The sequence below is a fragment of the Pterocles gutturalis genome, unplaced genomic scaffold (genome assembly GCF_000699245.1).
Source record: "Pterocles gutturalis isolate BGI_N339 unplaced genomic scaffold, ASM69924v1 scaffold5751, whole genome shotgun sequence".
NCBI classification, from domain to species: Eukaryota; Metazoa; Chordata; class Aves; order Pterocliformes; family Pteroclidae; genus Pterocles; species Pterocles gutturalis.
The window spans coordinates 1-16,673 of record NW_010105287.1 but is presented as its reverse complement, the minus strand read 5'-3'; the positions used below and the strand labels follow the sequence as shown (position 1 = coordinate 16,673).

At 38.0% G+C, this 16,673-nt stretch overlaps 1 protein-coding gene across 1 annotated transcript in view; it reads right to left on the bottom strand.

Annotated features, from left to right (window-relative positions):
* Positions 1-16,059, bottom strand: part of LOC104471836 (centrosomal protein KIAA1731 homolog) — a gene marked incomplete at both ends in the record, with an annotated part of 32,004 nt that extends 15,945 nt beyond the window's left edge. The window contains 9 exons of the mRNA XM_010087325.1: positions 926-1,138; positions 2,700-2,806; positions 4,063-4,287; positions 5,229-5,420; positions 7,960-8,143; positions 9,252-9,392; positions 10,153-10,266; positions 14,963-15,056; positions 15,935-16,059. Coding sequence (XP_010085627.1) covers positions 926-1,138; positions 2,700-2,806; positions 4,063-4,287; positions 5,229-5,420; positions 7,960-8,143; positions 9,252-9,392; positions 10,153-10,266; positions 14,963-15,056; positions 15,935-16,059 — 1,395 coding nt within the window. The remainder of the gene's footprint in view (positions 1-925; positions 1,139-2,699; positions 2,807-4,062; positions 4,288-5,228; positions 5,421-7,959; positions 8,144-9,251; positions 9,393-10,152; positions 10,267-14,962; positions 15,057-15,934) is intronic.
* Positions 16,060-16,673: the final 614 nt, after the last annotated feature.

Genomic DNA, 16,673 nt, shown 5'->3' with positions numbered 1-16,673 from the left:
TGCACGTGGGTCGAGGCAATCCCAAGCACAAATACAGGCTGGGAGGAGAATGGACTGAGGGCAACCCCGAGGAGAAAGACTTGGGGGTTGGTTGATGAGAAGCTGAACATGAGCCAGCAGTGTGCGCTTGCAGCCCAGAAAGCCAACCGTGTCCTGGGCTGCATCAAAGGAAGTGTGACCCAACAGGTCAAAGGTCTTCCCATCTACTCTGCTCTCATGAGACCCCACCCGGAGTACTGTGTTCAGATGTGGGGCCCACAACATAAGAAGGACATGGACCTGTCAGAGCAAGTCCAGAGGAGAGCCACAAGGATGATCAGAGGGCTGGAGCACCTCCCACACAGGGACAGGCTGAGGGAGTTGGGGTTGTTCAACCCGGAGAAGAGAAGGTTCCAAGGAGACATTAAAGTAGCCTTCCAGTACCTGAAGGGGGCCTGCACAACAGCTAGAGAGGGACTTTTTACAAGAGCATGTAGTTACAGGACAAGGGGTAATAGCTCTAAACCGAAAAAGGGAAGGTTTAGATTAGATAAGGAAGAAGTTTTTCACTGTGAGGGTGGTGAGGCACTGGCACAGGTTGCCCAGAGAAGCTATGGATGCCCCATCCCTGGAGGTGTTCAAGGCCAGGCTGGATGAGGCTTTGAGCAACCTGGGCTAGTGAGAGGTGTCCCTGCCCATGGTAGGGGGTTTGGAATTAGACGATCTTTAAGGTCCCTTCCAACCCAAACAATTCTATGACTCTATGAAATACAAGCTTCTACATTAGACAAAAAGGAAGTTTTATATGCATGAACTCTTGATTCACAGCCTAAGAAATAAAAATTGATTGTCTTGATTGATATAATTTAAAATTAGCAAATGGTGCTCTTGATTTTTATAATAAGGGTAATTTCAAAACTACACACAATTTTCTACAGTTCTTCACCTCATGTTCCACTTTCTTCTGCTGATCTGTAGAAGGCACACTGTGGCTTTGCAGCAGATGACTTTGCTCTTCCTCCTCATTTTTTTTCTTAGCTTCCTCCCAACGAGTTTGCATTTGGATCTTCAGAAAATCAGCCTCCAAACATGCTCTCTCTTCTTCAATTTGTTTAAGCAAGGCCAGCTGTTCCTGTTTCTGTTGCTCTATTTGCTCATTCTATTGAGAAGAAAAATGAGGATGAACCTCCAGAACTGAATGACAAAGAAATCAAAGACCCTCACACACACTACGACACATAGAACTTTGTTCCACATTACAGCGAAATTTTATTGCTTGTGACAGACATATCCTAATTGTAAGAGGCTTTTAAAATAGTTCCAAAGTTTACAAGAATAATTTTGATTTACTGGCTAGATATTTCTATTAGTTCCTGAATCCATTTACTAATGCACTATTATCTGTTCTCAAATTAATAGAATGGATAAAATCACAATCTAACTATTCAAGATACAACATAATTTTCCTGAGGCTGCAAAAGAAGTCCTTTTCTCAAATTGAATTCAGAAATCTACTTTGCATTTTATAGAGGTTTTCATCAAGAGTTCAACACATTTAAATGTTAATTCAAGCCTTACAAAAATTCTGAAATAGCTAATGTATAACCACTTTAAGACCACTCCACAAATCTCTTAAGTGGTTTATTTTTTTTTCTCTTTCCATGTACCTATCAGCTACAAATTGCTTAGATCCATGCATAACAACAGCATATATACTTTTAAAATGTATACTCTCAAAGATGAAGTGGACAACAGCCTTTAATGAGACGGTCTGCATGGGGATGTCAGGAAGAGCAACCTGAGAAAAAGCTAGACTTGACGACAGTTAATGTGGACATAGCAATATACACACCTGGGCAGGTGCAAAGTGGGAGAAAATGAATGTTAAAGAAAGTAACCACACTTGCACAGAGGATCTGATGCTTTTTTTATATATATATATAAAGCTATACTATTTTGTCAAATTTTTGTTTCCTGAATTTCTGAACTTCAACTCTACAATTTAAGGCTGCATTAAGACCCAAATTTCAACTTCTTTTTTTTAAACTGATAAACCACCATATAATAGGTATGAGGTCTCTAAGGATCTAAAACAAAAACGTCTATACACTTCATTATATTTTCAGTACATATAATGAAATAATACAAAATGTTATTATTTTCTAAATATAATAACTGCAGCATTCCTACAGTCACAAAAAACTTTCTGCATTTGTTTCCTAGTTCATTTAAAAAAAAAAAACACACACACAAAATACTCAAGGTTTGTAAGCTTTTCCTGTCACTCCAAAGACAATCCCACAGACCTTGCTATGTTATTACACAGGGTTAGTAAAGTTTTCACAGAGTTGTGTATTGTTTACTACATCCTCCTTAAAGCAAAGGTATTAATCTACAATTGGGATTCTCATTTAATCATAGGGTGGCATCCCCTGCCTATAGATTAGGCAGATAGATTGTTAGATTTTTAGAAATCTGTTGTTTTCCACTCTAAATCCAGCTACAGATTAGTTATGTTTAACTATTTTTACAGATTTAGTTACTTTTAAAAAGTTAATGCACAGAGGCTAATACAAAATGTTACAGTAAAGTTTATTTAAGTGTTCCAAGCATGTTAAAAGGGTCTCTAGCTGCTATATAACCTGAAGCATTTTAAAGTCTTCTGTAAATCACTTTTTTTACACCGTAACCGAGATAGGAATAAGTATACACACACATACCCACTTTTGTCTCTCCTCTTCCATTCTAATTTTAGCTGCTTGTTCTTGAGGATGGATTAGAACCGAATTTTCAGCTGCAACTGTATTTTCCAACATTTCCACAGAGTCTAAAATATACATGTTATTTAACTGTAATTGCAATCAGAAAGGGCCTTGGATCTTCTTTGCATCTTGCTTTAGTTTCCCAGCTTCTCCAAACAAAATGCATAAACTGCTCTTGAAAAGATTACCATCTCCATCCCACTATTCTGCCTGCCACTGTAAGCTGGAAAATCAGTTCTTTGTATTATTCAAGCCTTAAATGTCCCTTTATCATGTATCTTTCTTGAATATACAGTAATGGCTCAGCTCTAACAAGACTGAAGATTGCTTCTAACCAGATTACTTGGTAGCCTAATAGCAAGATCACACATGAACCTCTTGGAACAAAGAGGGTCTAAAACTGGCACTCTCTGGGCAAATGAGCCAACATCTGGCTATTGCACAAAAAGCAAGTCTTCATCCTGTACATCCTTCAAACAGCTGCCCATTTCCCCCAGAGGGAAATGCTTTCACTCATGTTCACATGCTTTCACTCATGTTGCACTCTCCAGTCCCCAGGAATGATGCTGGTGTATCCACGTACACGATTGACTCATATTGCTTCACCTCTTTTAAGAAAAAACAAGCACTCTATGAAAGCAGAAAAAACCCACCACAACTTAATCTCTTTAACAGACTTCAGAAATCCCACTCAGCATACAAGTTCATCAACTTTAGCACTAGCATAACCAAAAGAGCATAAAGGATAGAAATGGGAAGCAACCCCCAAAATGATTTGGCTACCGAACAACATGGAACATCTAATTGCTACAATTTCCAGTTTTACAATGAGGTTTTTCAGAATGGTGCCTAAAAGCAGAAAAAGAACCCACATAATTTCAGACACATCAGCTCATGCCTGTCTTGTGCATTTCTAGCTGTGAATCTCTGAAGCATCTGGCTTTTCCAGTTCAACAGGTCTAGAATTTCAATGCCCAGTTTTGGACTGAGAATTCTACTCCTGGAGGCAAAAACCTATTAAAGCATTGCAACACCAAGCATGACAACAATTTAGGTGAGATTGAAAAGATACAAGGTATTTTGACATCTTTTCTTCACAAGATCTTAATGGGCAAGTTGGACATAAGAGCAAAAGCCTCTCCTCTTGGTGGTTTCAGCAAATCCACAATGCACTGTGGGCAAAGATAGGAGAACTGTACTTTCTGGCAACATGACAAAATACCACCATTGAAAATTAACTAAAAAGTTTTTGTTACAGTCCACCTTTACAAGTCTTTTTGCTCTTACACAAGAATTTTTCATCTAAGTATGTATTACATACCTTTAGCTTCACACACTGTATTTTTCTGTTGCTCAAAGTTAGGTTCTAAATCACATAATGGTCTCTCTTCACTAGCAATTGTGCCTGATTCGATAGTCTCAACTTCACTTTGAATCTCTCTCTCACTTTTTGATGTCCATTCCTCTTTCTGGCTTCTAATCTTGTTCAGCAATTTCTTTAAGGCAAGTCTTGACTGAGGTTGGTGAGTTTTTGCTTCTTCATGACCTATAAAGAATATATCCTGTTAAGAGTTTTGGGTAATAAATGTCTTCACATCATAAAAAACCACCTCTGTTGTTTTAATAGCTTACACACTTGAACAAATAGCTCAGGTATATTATCAAGTTTTAAAAGCTTAACAATAGTTTCTCTTACCTGCAAGAGAGAATCAGTAATTTGTCTCTGCACACTATAAAAGGAGCGCTAAGCTAGTTCTAGTATTTCACAGTCAGACTACTCCTAGACTGTACTGTTGCAGAAATAAGCAGTACTATCCCCCCACCTGCATGTTCCCGTGCTCTCCTTTGTATTAGCACTGGCAACATGACGCACCACAGACTGAAAAACAGATTGTGCCAGCAAACGGATGTGGCAGAAATGCTTGGCCAAGCAGCAGTTCAGTCACATACTTCTTGTTCACATCACGTTATCCTGTACATGCCACAAGCAAAGAGTACACACATGTGCTCAACTGTTGTGGCCTACTCACAATATGGGGCAACTCAATCACAAACCTGAACGTAAAGGACATACAATAAGTAGACTTCCATACAAAGTCAAGCTTTAACTTTGAAATATTTCAAAACACAAAATGAAAAATATTTAAGTTCACATACCAGCATCATCCCATAATTTACACTAATTATACTGGAATTATATTATGACTACTAACAGTGTAGCTCTTACAATTAAAAATTATTCTCAGTATACTAATGAATTACATTAGAAAAAGAAGACATTTTCATTTTTAAATTCTTAACCATTAGAGTATTATCATCCATTATAAACTTCATAAACCACTTGATAATGAAATACAGGCATTAAGGAATGTTAGTACTTAAGACATTTTAATTAATACTAAAGTTAATTTATTTGATATATTAAACTAAATCTGTTCTACTATAAACAAAAAGGTTTACATTAAATGCAAAGTTTAAAAGCTTTACTTTCTGGTTCATTGAGGACCTCCTCTTCCACCATCTGTCCTGATTCTTGTTGAGTATCACAAGCAGATTCTGGTTGAGTGTCACAAGCAGATTCTTGCTCCAAAGAGATATCAAGATCATTATCTTGAGATCTATCAGAAGGGGCTGGCAAAGGTTGTGGCTCAAACTGCAAAATCAGGTCTCCTTTCATTTCTAATTAAAAGAACACAACCACATAAAACGTTCAACCGGAATAAAAAGCAAACAACATTGCAAGACAACACACATCATACAAATCCTCAAGAAGTTCAAATATCAAGAGCTTGTTTCACAACAGATTGCATCCAACTATTTTTTTTTTTCCAAAATAGAAGATTCAAAACCGTTTAGATCATTACCCATCTATTAATTCAGAAATTCTACAAGGTTTTCCACTAGAATATATGATGTCTTTCAAAATAAAAGGGTATATGATAAAAGGCTCATCTTTACACAGAAAGCCGCACACAAGAACAGTTACAGCAGGAGGATCCCAATAACTTCATCAGGGAAAAGACACACCCTGACCTGGCTGCTCACAGGGCTGTCACTGCAGAGTGATGGATGACATGGTCCAGGTCTGAAATCCTAGCAGACGAGTCAACAGTTCTCCCAGGATCATCTTACTGACGAGGGGATTACTATTTACAAAGGGTGTGGGACACATGGGAAGATCATCTTGGGACCGTATGCTTATTACAGATATTTAGGGGAGGAACCAAAGGCAGGGAAAGGAAAGTATCAAGTTCATCTGGGGAGGAACAAGAGTGAGGAAAAATATGATAAGGTGATAAAAGAGCCCAGTCAGTACACTTGTCTGGCCATGCACTGTTCCTGACAGTCTGTCCTGTCCTCTCACTAAATTCTATTTCTAGCAGTTCTCCTGGGTAAGAAACCCTCTGTTTTGTATGTGTGTCTGTACGGATATATAAAGGCCAGCCACTGGAGTGGGGACCAAAAGTCACAGAGGCACCTGTGTCCAGAGCACTCCCAACGGCAAAGACCAGCATGAGTGCATATTATGTGGGCATGAGTAGCAACATGCAGTGGCTAGCAAACTGCAAACCAGACTAGCCAGCAAGAATGTTAGGAGCTAGGTATCAAGCAGCTGTAAGACTGGGCTGGATACTGGAGAGGCCAATGGATGTGCGAGTTGGCTAGTGGAGGGATCAGGAGATTCCAGCATTCAAGCCAACCTCAGGGGAGACCATGGGGTCTCGGTGTCAACTAAGAAACCTGCCAGCACACATGCATGCATCTTGGAGATGACTGGAGACAAGAGAATCCAGGGTCAGCTACTGGGTAGACTGAGTATTTAAGGTCAGTTACTGCAGGGTTCCAGTGTGTGTATGTCTGTCCGTACATTCACACACCCAACTAGGTCAGTGTAGCAGTAACTGGAGTGTAGCAGTAGGGGGTTCATATGCCCAGGAGCCAGCAAGTGACTAGGGATCAAGGGCCAGCTGCTAGGTAGAGTCAGTGTCTAAAGCCACTTACTGAGTGATCCATAGCACGTATTTGAGCACACCAGTGCATATGTGGACATGTGAGGTAACTGGAAGGCTACAGGGTCCAGGGTGAATTACTGGGTAGACTAGGTGTCTTAAGACCTGTTACTGGGGGATCCACAGAGTGACGGGTAGAGACCTAGTGTCCTGGTTTCAGCTGGGACAGAGTTAACTTTCTTCATAGTAGCTAGTAAGAGGCTGTGTTTTGGATTTGTGCTGAGAAGGTGGCTGATAATGTCGTTATGTTTATAGTTGCTGCCAGGACAGTCAAGGACTTTTCAGCTTCTCTGCTGTGTCAGTGTCTGCAGATGCAGGATAAGCTGGAAGGAAGCACAGCTCCAACCACTAGCCTAGGATCTGACCTCAGGTTTAGGACTGAGAACCAAACTGGCCAATAATCTATTCCATATCATGCATGTCATGCCCAGTGCATAGATGACACCTGGTCTGGAAGTTCACTCTTGTGTTCTCTGCGTCGCCCTGCTCTCAGGGTCAGCTCACTCTCTCTCAGTCAGCTCTTGGTCTCTTGGACACTTGGGCTTTTATCTCTTTCCTGGGATTGTGGTTTTGGGACTTTCTGTGCTCTGGGATCATCAGCCAGGAATGGACTGAGCCTTGGTCATTGGGTGATGAGCCATATCACTATGTATTACTCATTTGTATATTTGTATATATTATTGTTATTATTCTTTTCAATATTACTGTAGTTTAGTTATTAAATTGTTCTTATCTCAACCCCAGAGTCTCTTTTCCTTTTACCCTTTTAATTCCCTCCCCCAGCCCTGGGATGTGGGGAGGGTAAGCAAGCAGCTGCACGGTGTTTGAAAGCCAGGCAGGTTTAAAACCACACCACCTAGGATGCAGGGGATAGCTGCTGAGTAGACTTGAGTGTCTAATACCATCTGCTCGAGGGATCCATACTGTATATAGAGACGTATATCCCACCAACAGGCCTTCATCCTGATCAGCCAGAGCAATGAAAAGGATGAAGCCACTTGTGCTGTTTGTGTTTAATATGAGTGCTATGTTTTCTGCATTGGTCTGTGTGGCCACCTGTGTTTATGTGTACTGAAAGCCTGTATGTGTGTGCGCTTACTGTGAATGCACACACAGCCTTGCAACCAGCTGGACCTGGGAACAGGCAGCTGCAGCAGCTTCTCCTCTACTGGCCTACAAGATTCAGCAGCCTCCAGCAAATTACTTACTCCTGTCTTCACTGTACATATCTTCAAATGCAAACTCCAGTTCTCTCTGCCATTCTTCCTTTATTTCCATGCGTTTGTATGCAGGCACAAAAATTTGAGGTGGCAGCTGTGCTACCATCTGTCTTCTGCGCATCCGATCCATATTCTGCATTTGCTCAAGTTCTTTCAGTAGCCTTTCTCTATCCTTCAAGTATAAAGGAGGAATAACATAAGGGATAACAAACATTTAGTGTTCACATTCAGACAGTCACATGTCAGGACTGATAAAACACTTTCATTTGGTTACTATGAAGTTTACTAATCCTTAATGTTTGAAGTTAATTTTATTCTAGGGAGGAGACTGTATCTGACCTGTAAACACAAGAGTCATCAATACTACCTAGAAGATCTAACGTTAAATAAAGGAGTAGACTGTACACCTGTAGGCCAGCTTTCCTCAACAGAATGAAATCTTCTGTTTTACACAGCAAGTGAGTACTACCTTAGGCAAGTTACTTTTTTTAGCATATATTTCAGCAATTACTACTTTTTAAAATGTGAACCAAATAGTCTTGGCACACTACAATTATATATGAAAACTATTTAAAAAAAGCTTTATTTGAAGTTTGGTTGGGTTTTTTTTCCTGCTAACTTAAGGAGCATCAGTAATATTTCCACAGTTCCCCATTTCAGTTAGGTTACTCATTCAAGGGCAATCATATCTCAGCTGAAAAACAGGAAGCTTTTGCTATTTCTAGCAAAAGGTAACAGACAATAAAACAAATTTCAGAGCATATCTCTAAGACCTTTCTCAATAGTTTAGTTCTTACTTCCTAAAGGAAACAGTTTCAATATTTTCAGACTTCTACACTAACAGAATCTCAGTCTTTAAGTAAAAGCTTTGAAAAGTTTTACAAAAATAAACTTTTGCATTCTTCATAATAAAATATTTTTCCCCTGAAAGCACAGAATAATCAACTCCAACTATAGATGATGTAAAAAAGTAGAGCACATCACCTGTTTAAAGTTTATCTTGATTATTACCAATTAGTTAATAGCTGGTCAAACATTTAGATAACAAAAATAAAAGGATATAATTCTAAAGGTTGGTCTTAACCTGTGTGCTTTCATTCTCGCTCCTTCCAGATAGCCAAAATAAGCCAACTGAGTTTAATGGTTTTTAAAAGCATTCTGAAAACTCCATTTAGTCCATTCATTTTCCTCCTGTAACTGTAATTCCTTTACTAATCAGCTACCTACAACTTAACACTGGTCATTTTGACACTAAAACGAGGCACAACTACTTTGCCTACCTGAGCCAAATGGACCTTCTTCAAGGCATGACTTCCTCTGAGATGTGCCTTTTCAAGCTGCTCTTTTCGTTCCCTCTCTGCCTGTATGTGTAGTTCCTCCAAACGCCTCCCTTCTTTTTCAGCAGCTAACCGAACATCTGGCTGGCAGTCAATCAATAGTTTAGTCCATGAAGTTCTTTGTGGTAGTTTAAAGCATATGTAACAATAAATAAATTAATAACTCTGTAGCAAAAGCACTTTAAAAAAAAGGCATACAATGCCATAAAAACACCTTTGAAGGTTTATCATTCTTGGTTGCAAGCAGGATCAAACTAGTTTTTTACCTTTATAAAAAAAATGCATATGTACACATTCCATACGTGTTCTAGTCAAAGTGTTCTAGTTTCAAGCTGTACTAGGGACAATCATTTATATTATTTATTTGTTAAAGCAGAGTGGTTATTGTTCCTACACTACAAAGTAAAATCAATAATACTGTCAATATTACAGATTAACTCCTTCTGTCCTTGTGGTTTTGTTTGGTACAAACATGAGGTAAAGACTGGGAGTACATAGCTAAAAAAGAGGAAGAGAAAAAAGCAGGGCAGTTGCAACTATTAATTTAGCATAAGCCACAAAGCAGAAGATTTGGGTGTCCTAACGTTATGCCAGTCACGTGAACTCACCTCTTTACAGAGGTCTGTTCATGCAGAAAGGACTACCAGTTGTGATCCCGCAAGTGACTGAGCACATAACAGGCCTTGCAAGTCTCCCCATCTAACATTCTGATTAGTAAGTAGTGTAACGGCTGCCGTATAGAAGTTCATATTCTTAAACAAGGTTGTAGAAAACTCAGTTGCTGATATCCAGACACTGTATGCAATATAAAGAAAGATACATAGAAGGATGTATCACAAATCACCTGCTCTTCATCCACTTCTCTGTCCACGTAAAGCTCGGAAATATGATAACGTGTAACAGAAAAGTTGTCAGCACTATAGGGCTTCACTGCAGGAGTTTTTTTCACTTCAAAATTCTAGGAAGAAAAGCGTAAGTACAACTGTATCAGAGAACAGTATCTCTAGCAAAGCAACTAAACAGAACATAAGTGATCTGGACACTTAAATTAGTATTAAAAGAAAGCCACTTCCTCCAAATTATCTCCTGAAAATATTGTTAAAGCTTTACATCTATTTAAAAATAAATTACATCAGCATAAGGCAGATGTAGATGGCTTAACAACTGAGAGCATCTAACAACCTCAGGCAAACTCCTCCAAGCAAATTAACATTAATCAGAGAGCTCTACCTTCACATTTAAAAAGCATTCCCTTAATTGAAAAGCACTTGAACTTAGTATACTAATACAAATCCCACTTGACAACAGCTGTCACACTCACCTCAAAGCAGGGCAACAGATCCACAATATAATCACAACCAACAGCAAAATAACACTTCTCAAGTACAGACTTCCTTTACAAAACTCAGAACCCATTATGTCCAATTTATTAGTTGACCAGAGAAAAGAGCATTTTCCATAACTTCACTGGAAAGTGTTTGCTTATTCACATAACACTAAGGTTTTTGGTGTTTGTTTTTTGGATTGGTTTGTTTGTTTGGTTGGTTTTTGGGGGGGGGGGTGGGGTTTTTTTTTTTTTGTTTTTTGGGGGGGTGGTTGTTTGTTTTTGTCTGTTTGGTTTTTAAGTTTTGGGTACACTACCACATTTCAACTCTTGTCCAAAAGAGTTTGAACACCGAGCAACCAGACCCTCCTTCTTCTTAGGCTCAGCCTGATGTTCTCAGTAGTGAGGTAGGTAGCCAGGTTAGGTAACTCAGTATTCTGTAGGACCTGCCTTTGTACTTCTAACATCTCCTCCATTAATTTTCTCTCAGCTTCCTCTTCCCTAGACCTTCTCCTAGAAAAGGATTCTTATCCATGTTAACTAAAACAGCAAGTTTCACAGCCCGAGCAGTTCAAAACTAATGTAACTGTAAACAAATGCACATACACAAAGAGCAGCATTAAATCTCAGGAATAGCTTAAACTTATCTCCATGTAAAATGAGGCATACAAAATTTCTGTATGGATTACCTCTTGCTATTTTATAAAGATTGTAGAAAGTGAAGTCCTTAAGTTAAAATCCTATGATATGCAGCTAGTTTTACTAAGAGACCCTGAGTAACAGAACTTCAGTAACTTATTTTATGGTTGTTAAGCAAATGCATGTTATTCTAGTAGGAAGGGGGGAAAAAAAAGAGACACATACAAATAAAAGCACACTATCAAGAATTTTACTTTTATTTGTACACGATAATGCTATTTAAAAATTGGTAATTTCTTAATCAATACATCATAGTAATTGCAACAGATCAAGATTAACCAAAACGCTTGTACATACTGATTACAGCTCTGAAAACAGACAAGTCCCATGCCTAAACCTCATTAGCCAGATCACTGACTATTTGACCTGTACTGTGTTACTTTCAGAATGTATAATTAAACCTGTCTTCTGAATTAATTACTGATCTGTTAGTTTTGCATTTTTAAAAAATAATAATTACATTTAATCAATCAAATCTCCAGAATTTTATTCAAAAGCTGTGAAGCTGTGAGAATTATGGTGGAGGCTGCAATTTTCCAATTAACGTCAAAAGTAATTTAGGTTGAAAAAATAAAAATACTTTCCACATTATTACATCTCATGGTGGAACCACTGCAGTTAAGAATCTGTCCACACTTCCATCAGGAGATTTTTATTTCCCACTTCCTCTTTTTTCTCACTAAAAAAGTAAATAATTCTATACTAAAACTTTGCAAAACTGGCAGAGCAACGCATCATGAAGTGAAAAAAAAAAAAGAAAACCCAACTCTACAAATGTTATGAATGCTCAAGAAGAGTAAAGTAACCTTTTTAGGTTTTATTTCCATTATATAAAAATCTTGCAGATAATACAGAGTAAAGTAACCTTTTTAGGTTTTATTTCCATTATAAAAATATTGCAGATAATACAAAAAAAAAAATTAAGTTCACAAGAACTCTGTGGTATTTGTCAATAAAATGGTGTTTACAGCTTAACTTCAATTAAGTAATTTAACAGTTGGTCTAACTAAATAAGGCCTCAAATTCCTAAAAGCTATCCTTCTGAGAATTAAACTTGATTATCACAACACATCTAGAGTAAAAACACTTCTTTTGTAACTAGTTAAAGTAACACTAACAGGAGTATCTGCCGAAAAGGTTTCTTATATTCTAAGTAATCCTGCAATGAACAACACTGCCCTGGCCCCATTTTATGAAATTTTATTCAATTTTTGTTGCAACAGGGCATCAGATTATGATTATAGTTACGTTTAATAAGCTCTTTATGTAAATTGATCCAAGAAAATAAGCATGCTTATACAGATGACCTTGTAATTTGCTGTAATTCACACGATTTAGAGTAAAGTTAAGCAATTCAAGTTATGTGCCTTTTGTGTAATGCAATTGCAAGACAAAGCCTCAGATTTTTCCCTGGAAACTGACAGTTATCATGTTTTGTTTTCTCCCTCTATACAGAACTAGGAATATGCCACAGCTCTCATCATCTCTGATCTTTCAACTACTTAGCATTTGCGCTATGCAGTACATAGTATCCAGCCACTTTTTCAAGAAAATAACTTAATCCTTCACCCTGTGCCATCCCAGCAACATAGGCCTATGACAAAAGGATTAAAATCTAGCAAAAAGGCCCGAAGTCAGCTAGTCTTTACATGGATCAAACTGGAACGCTGTGCTATATTTAAACAATGCAATCCCTTTCCTCTACAAAAACCCATATACTACAGAAAAACCCAGACGTTTGCAAACTCTGCTAAAAGCAGCTAAAATCATGTTTGCTGAAAAGGTAAGTAAAGGACATTTGTTCATGGGTGGAAATGCATTAAATTGTAGAATTTCAGGAAAGGAAGTTATGATTCTGCAATACTCAAACAGAATACTGACCCAGACCTGTCATCCAACCTAACTGCAAATGCGATTGTACCAGAACCAGGGGAAACCTGAACAAAGTCTTCCTGCCTGCCCTGGTAAAAAAGACTAAAAGAATAAGAAGGAAATTCCACACTTGTAAAATGGAAAGAGATGCATTACTGATGATGTTGTTAGATGAAAAATATAAAATAGTACTGTGTCTTTTTTAGGTGTTAAATCATCTACAAATATACATGTTCAGCGTAGCTGACTTTTGGTGGCCAATTAGAAACTTTTTTTTTTTATTGGAGAGCAACATAAAACATATCTTAAACTGCAAAAGTTACTAGAAAGCAATGCTGCAGCATCTCATGCTTTTCCAACAACGCCAAGTTGAGCAACACAAGCATCTGATCTGAAAACCAGGAAATCAAGAGTCAAAGTTTTAACTGATGCAGCCTTCATCTGCTCTACAGCAGACACACTGGGAACACATCACATGGAACAATGCAGAAGAGAACACCAGCATGAGTGTTTGAACTTAACCGAACTGTACTATACAGGACCTTCTTCCATCTGTTCTAAATTCCAATAGTGCATATGCTTCAACAGAAAAAAACCCAAACTTTACCACTCCCTTAGACCACTTGCTTTAATCCTCACTCATATCTAACTTCCACAACAAGAAAACCCTTGGTCAGCCAGTGAGGAGACCTACACAGAAGCACGTACCAAGGGACAGAAATGAAAGTAGGTAGGCACTCCTTCTTCTAATCGTTCAGAAAACTGTGAGGGTCAGTCCTTACTCAGTTTCTTCACATACATCAGTACGAAACCCCTACTATCCAACACACTAACCTATACATAACATGAAGGATGTAGCTGGGAAAAGCTTTGACAACTTCACTGGCTCTGAGAGGAATTAATATACCTTAATCCTTTCTCTTCTTGTCAATGGTCTGAATATCCCTGAACCTGACAGTTTGAAAGGGCAGAACACATAAGGCAACTTAAACTCCACATTAATGAAGTTCCCTTAAATTAAATTTACTAAAAGTTAACTCCAAAGTAAAAATGCACATAATGTTCTTCCTGCAGTTCAGATCTGCAATCCTACAGTAACTTCTATACCTATGCAGAATCTCTCTGAAATCAGAGCACCACGAAAGAGGTACAAAGCTGCCCCCTAAAAAGGGATACTGCATAGAATTAGAAACACAGGTTTTATCTGCTTTCCTCCCCAGTAAGCTTAGGTACCTACTTTGGTTTCCTATCAAAACTAAACAGGTTACCCTACATTTAGCATTCCCTACAAGCAACAAAGAAATTGGAGAAAAAAAACACAACAAGAAACCCCACAGCTAAAAAGGTAGAACTGTCTATATTACAGAACTAAACAAAATGCTACTACTGCATCATTATGACAAAAGTCTGACATGGTATGCACATGCTGAGAAAGATCCCTGTAGAGCTTAAAACCACTGTAGGTATTAAATGAAAATGAGATAATGATAAAGTTTAAAAGACACATTAACCCCAAAAATAAGATCTCAGATGACAAGAAATAAAATTCACACATAACAAGAGATAAACAAATACCAAAGCTTAGTTAGTAGCAAGAAGTCTGCTAATACATAATTCATTAATTTTCTTGATTTTTACTGAACCACTCTCCAAAATAGCAATTTTGGACATCCTGTTGTGAGGAGTCAGACCAATAAGTAAATCATTCCGTTACATGGTACCCTGAAATTATGGTCCCTATCGCATCACAGATACATACCTCAAGAGGATGCGGCGGAGGAGGTGGCAGGCTTGCAACTTTGGCTGCTCTTTGTCTTTCCACTTCCAGAGCATGTTTTCGTGCATTTGTTCGTCTTGGGGTCGGGGAGAGGAACAACCCACACACACAAAAAACCACCACAAAAGAGAAGAAAGAAATAAAATTTTTAAGCAACAATGACAGTACTGTGCAAAATAAAAGGCAAACCTAAACAGATTCAGATGTACCTGAACTGAAAGCTTGGGAGACAGGAATGGGCAAGAACACTGAGAAGTCAACAATGCTGGAAGGCAGCATTGGAAAATTAATTTATTGAAGTAATGCAAAATTAATTTCTTGAAGTAATGCAAAAATGTTAATACACTCAAGCTTCTAAAGAACAAAGCAAAATCCCTGCTTTTCACTTGAGTTTTCAGAAAGCACTGCATCACTTCAACATAATTTTAATTGCTCAAGTGTGGACAAAACTAAGTATTTAATCAATAGATCTCAACTCTACTCAAGCACAATTATCCCCAAGAGTACACAGCTCATTTTTCATGCCAGCTCAAGTTGGACCAATCTGCTCAAAAAAAAGAAAGCTCGGAAGGAAGACCATGGCACATGCAACAGGTCCTTTTCTCAGGTGGGTCACCCTCCATAAGGAACTGGCCTGAGAACATTTCATTTCATATATCACTGAATAGCTGCCAGTCAACAATCTAGATTGAAAAGAGTGATATAGAAATGAAAGTCTTCCTACTCATTGAGAGTTTATAAGGCCAGCTTGTATACTTGACATTTTTGTCTTTGTTTTAAAACTGTAATTCTTATTAAAATCCACAAGCTTTGTGCACAAGCATTAATTCTCTAACCCATAAAATTTAAAGATTAAAAAAGCTCCAAGCAAGAAGCATCAAGATTTTTGCCTTTCGCCTTGAGACACTACAAAATGCATTCTATGCTTAACAAAACTAGACAACTATTGCATACCGGGATTGCTCACGAAGTAATTTTTCTTTTTGGTACTTCTGCTCTTTCAGGGCTTTCCTATGTCTCTTCTCTGCTCTTTGTTTCCTTTCCTCTGCTTGCCTTGCCAGAGCTTCTAAGTCAGGTTCCTTAACAGTAAAATATTGCAAGCACTTAATACACAATTTTACTCACTTCTCATACTATCAGTGTGATATGTCAAATTAAGTACTGCTGGTAAGAATCACAAGCTCAAAATTAGCTTCTACTGTATTAGAGTAAAAATACTCTACATAACAACTTTTCCTTCTTTGCCATCTTCTCTGTTCTCCTCTTCTGTACCACCAACAGCAGCAAATTTGCCACATTCCTCAGTCAGTGTAACCAAATATTGATGTGGAAACCTTAGCTTTTCTCTGCAATTCTTTGACAATAAAATATACTCACACATTTAGCAAATGCTGTTTAAACTGTGCAAAGAGAGTAAGTTACTACCTTTCAGTCACTAATTACAACAATCAAGTACCAACAGAAACACTTCTTTACAATTGGTTCTCACTTCCTATGGCATTGGTACCACGGTTTTCCACAAACTCATCCATCCTAGCATCAGAAGGGACTTCACAAAGTTCCATATCTCAGCATCTCTAAATGAAAAGTATAATGCTATTTTATTTGTGTTAAAAAACTTGACTAATTCAGGCACTACGTTAGCCTGCAAAATTCATGCAAGAAATCTGTGGCACTGCTGATTTCCATAAAC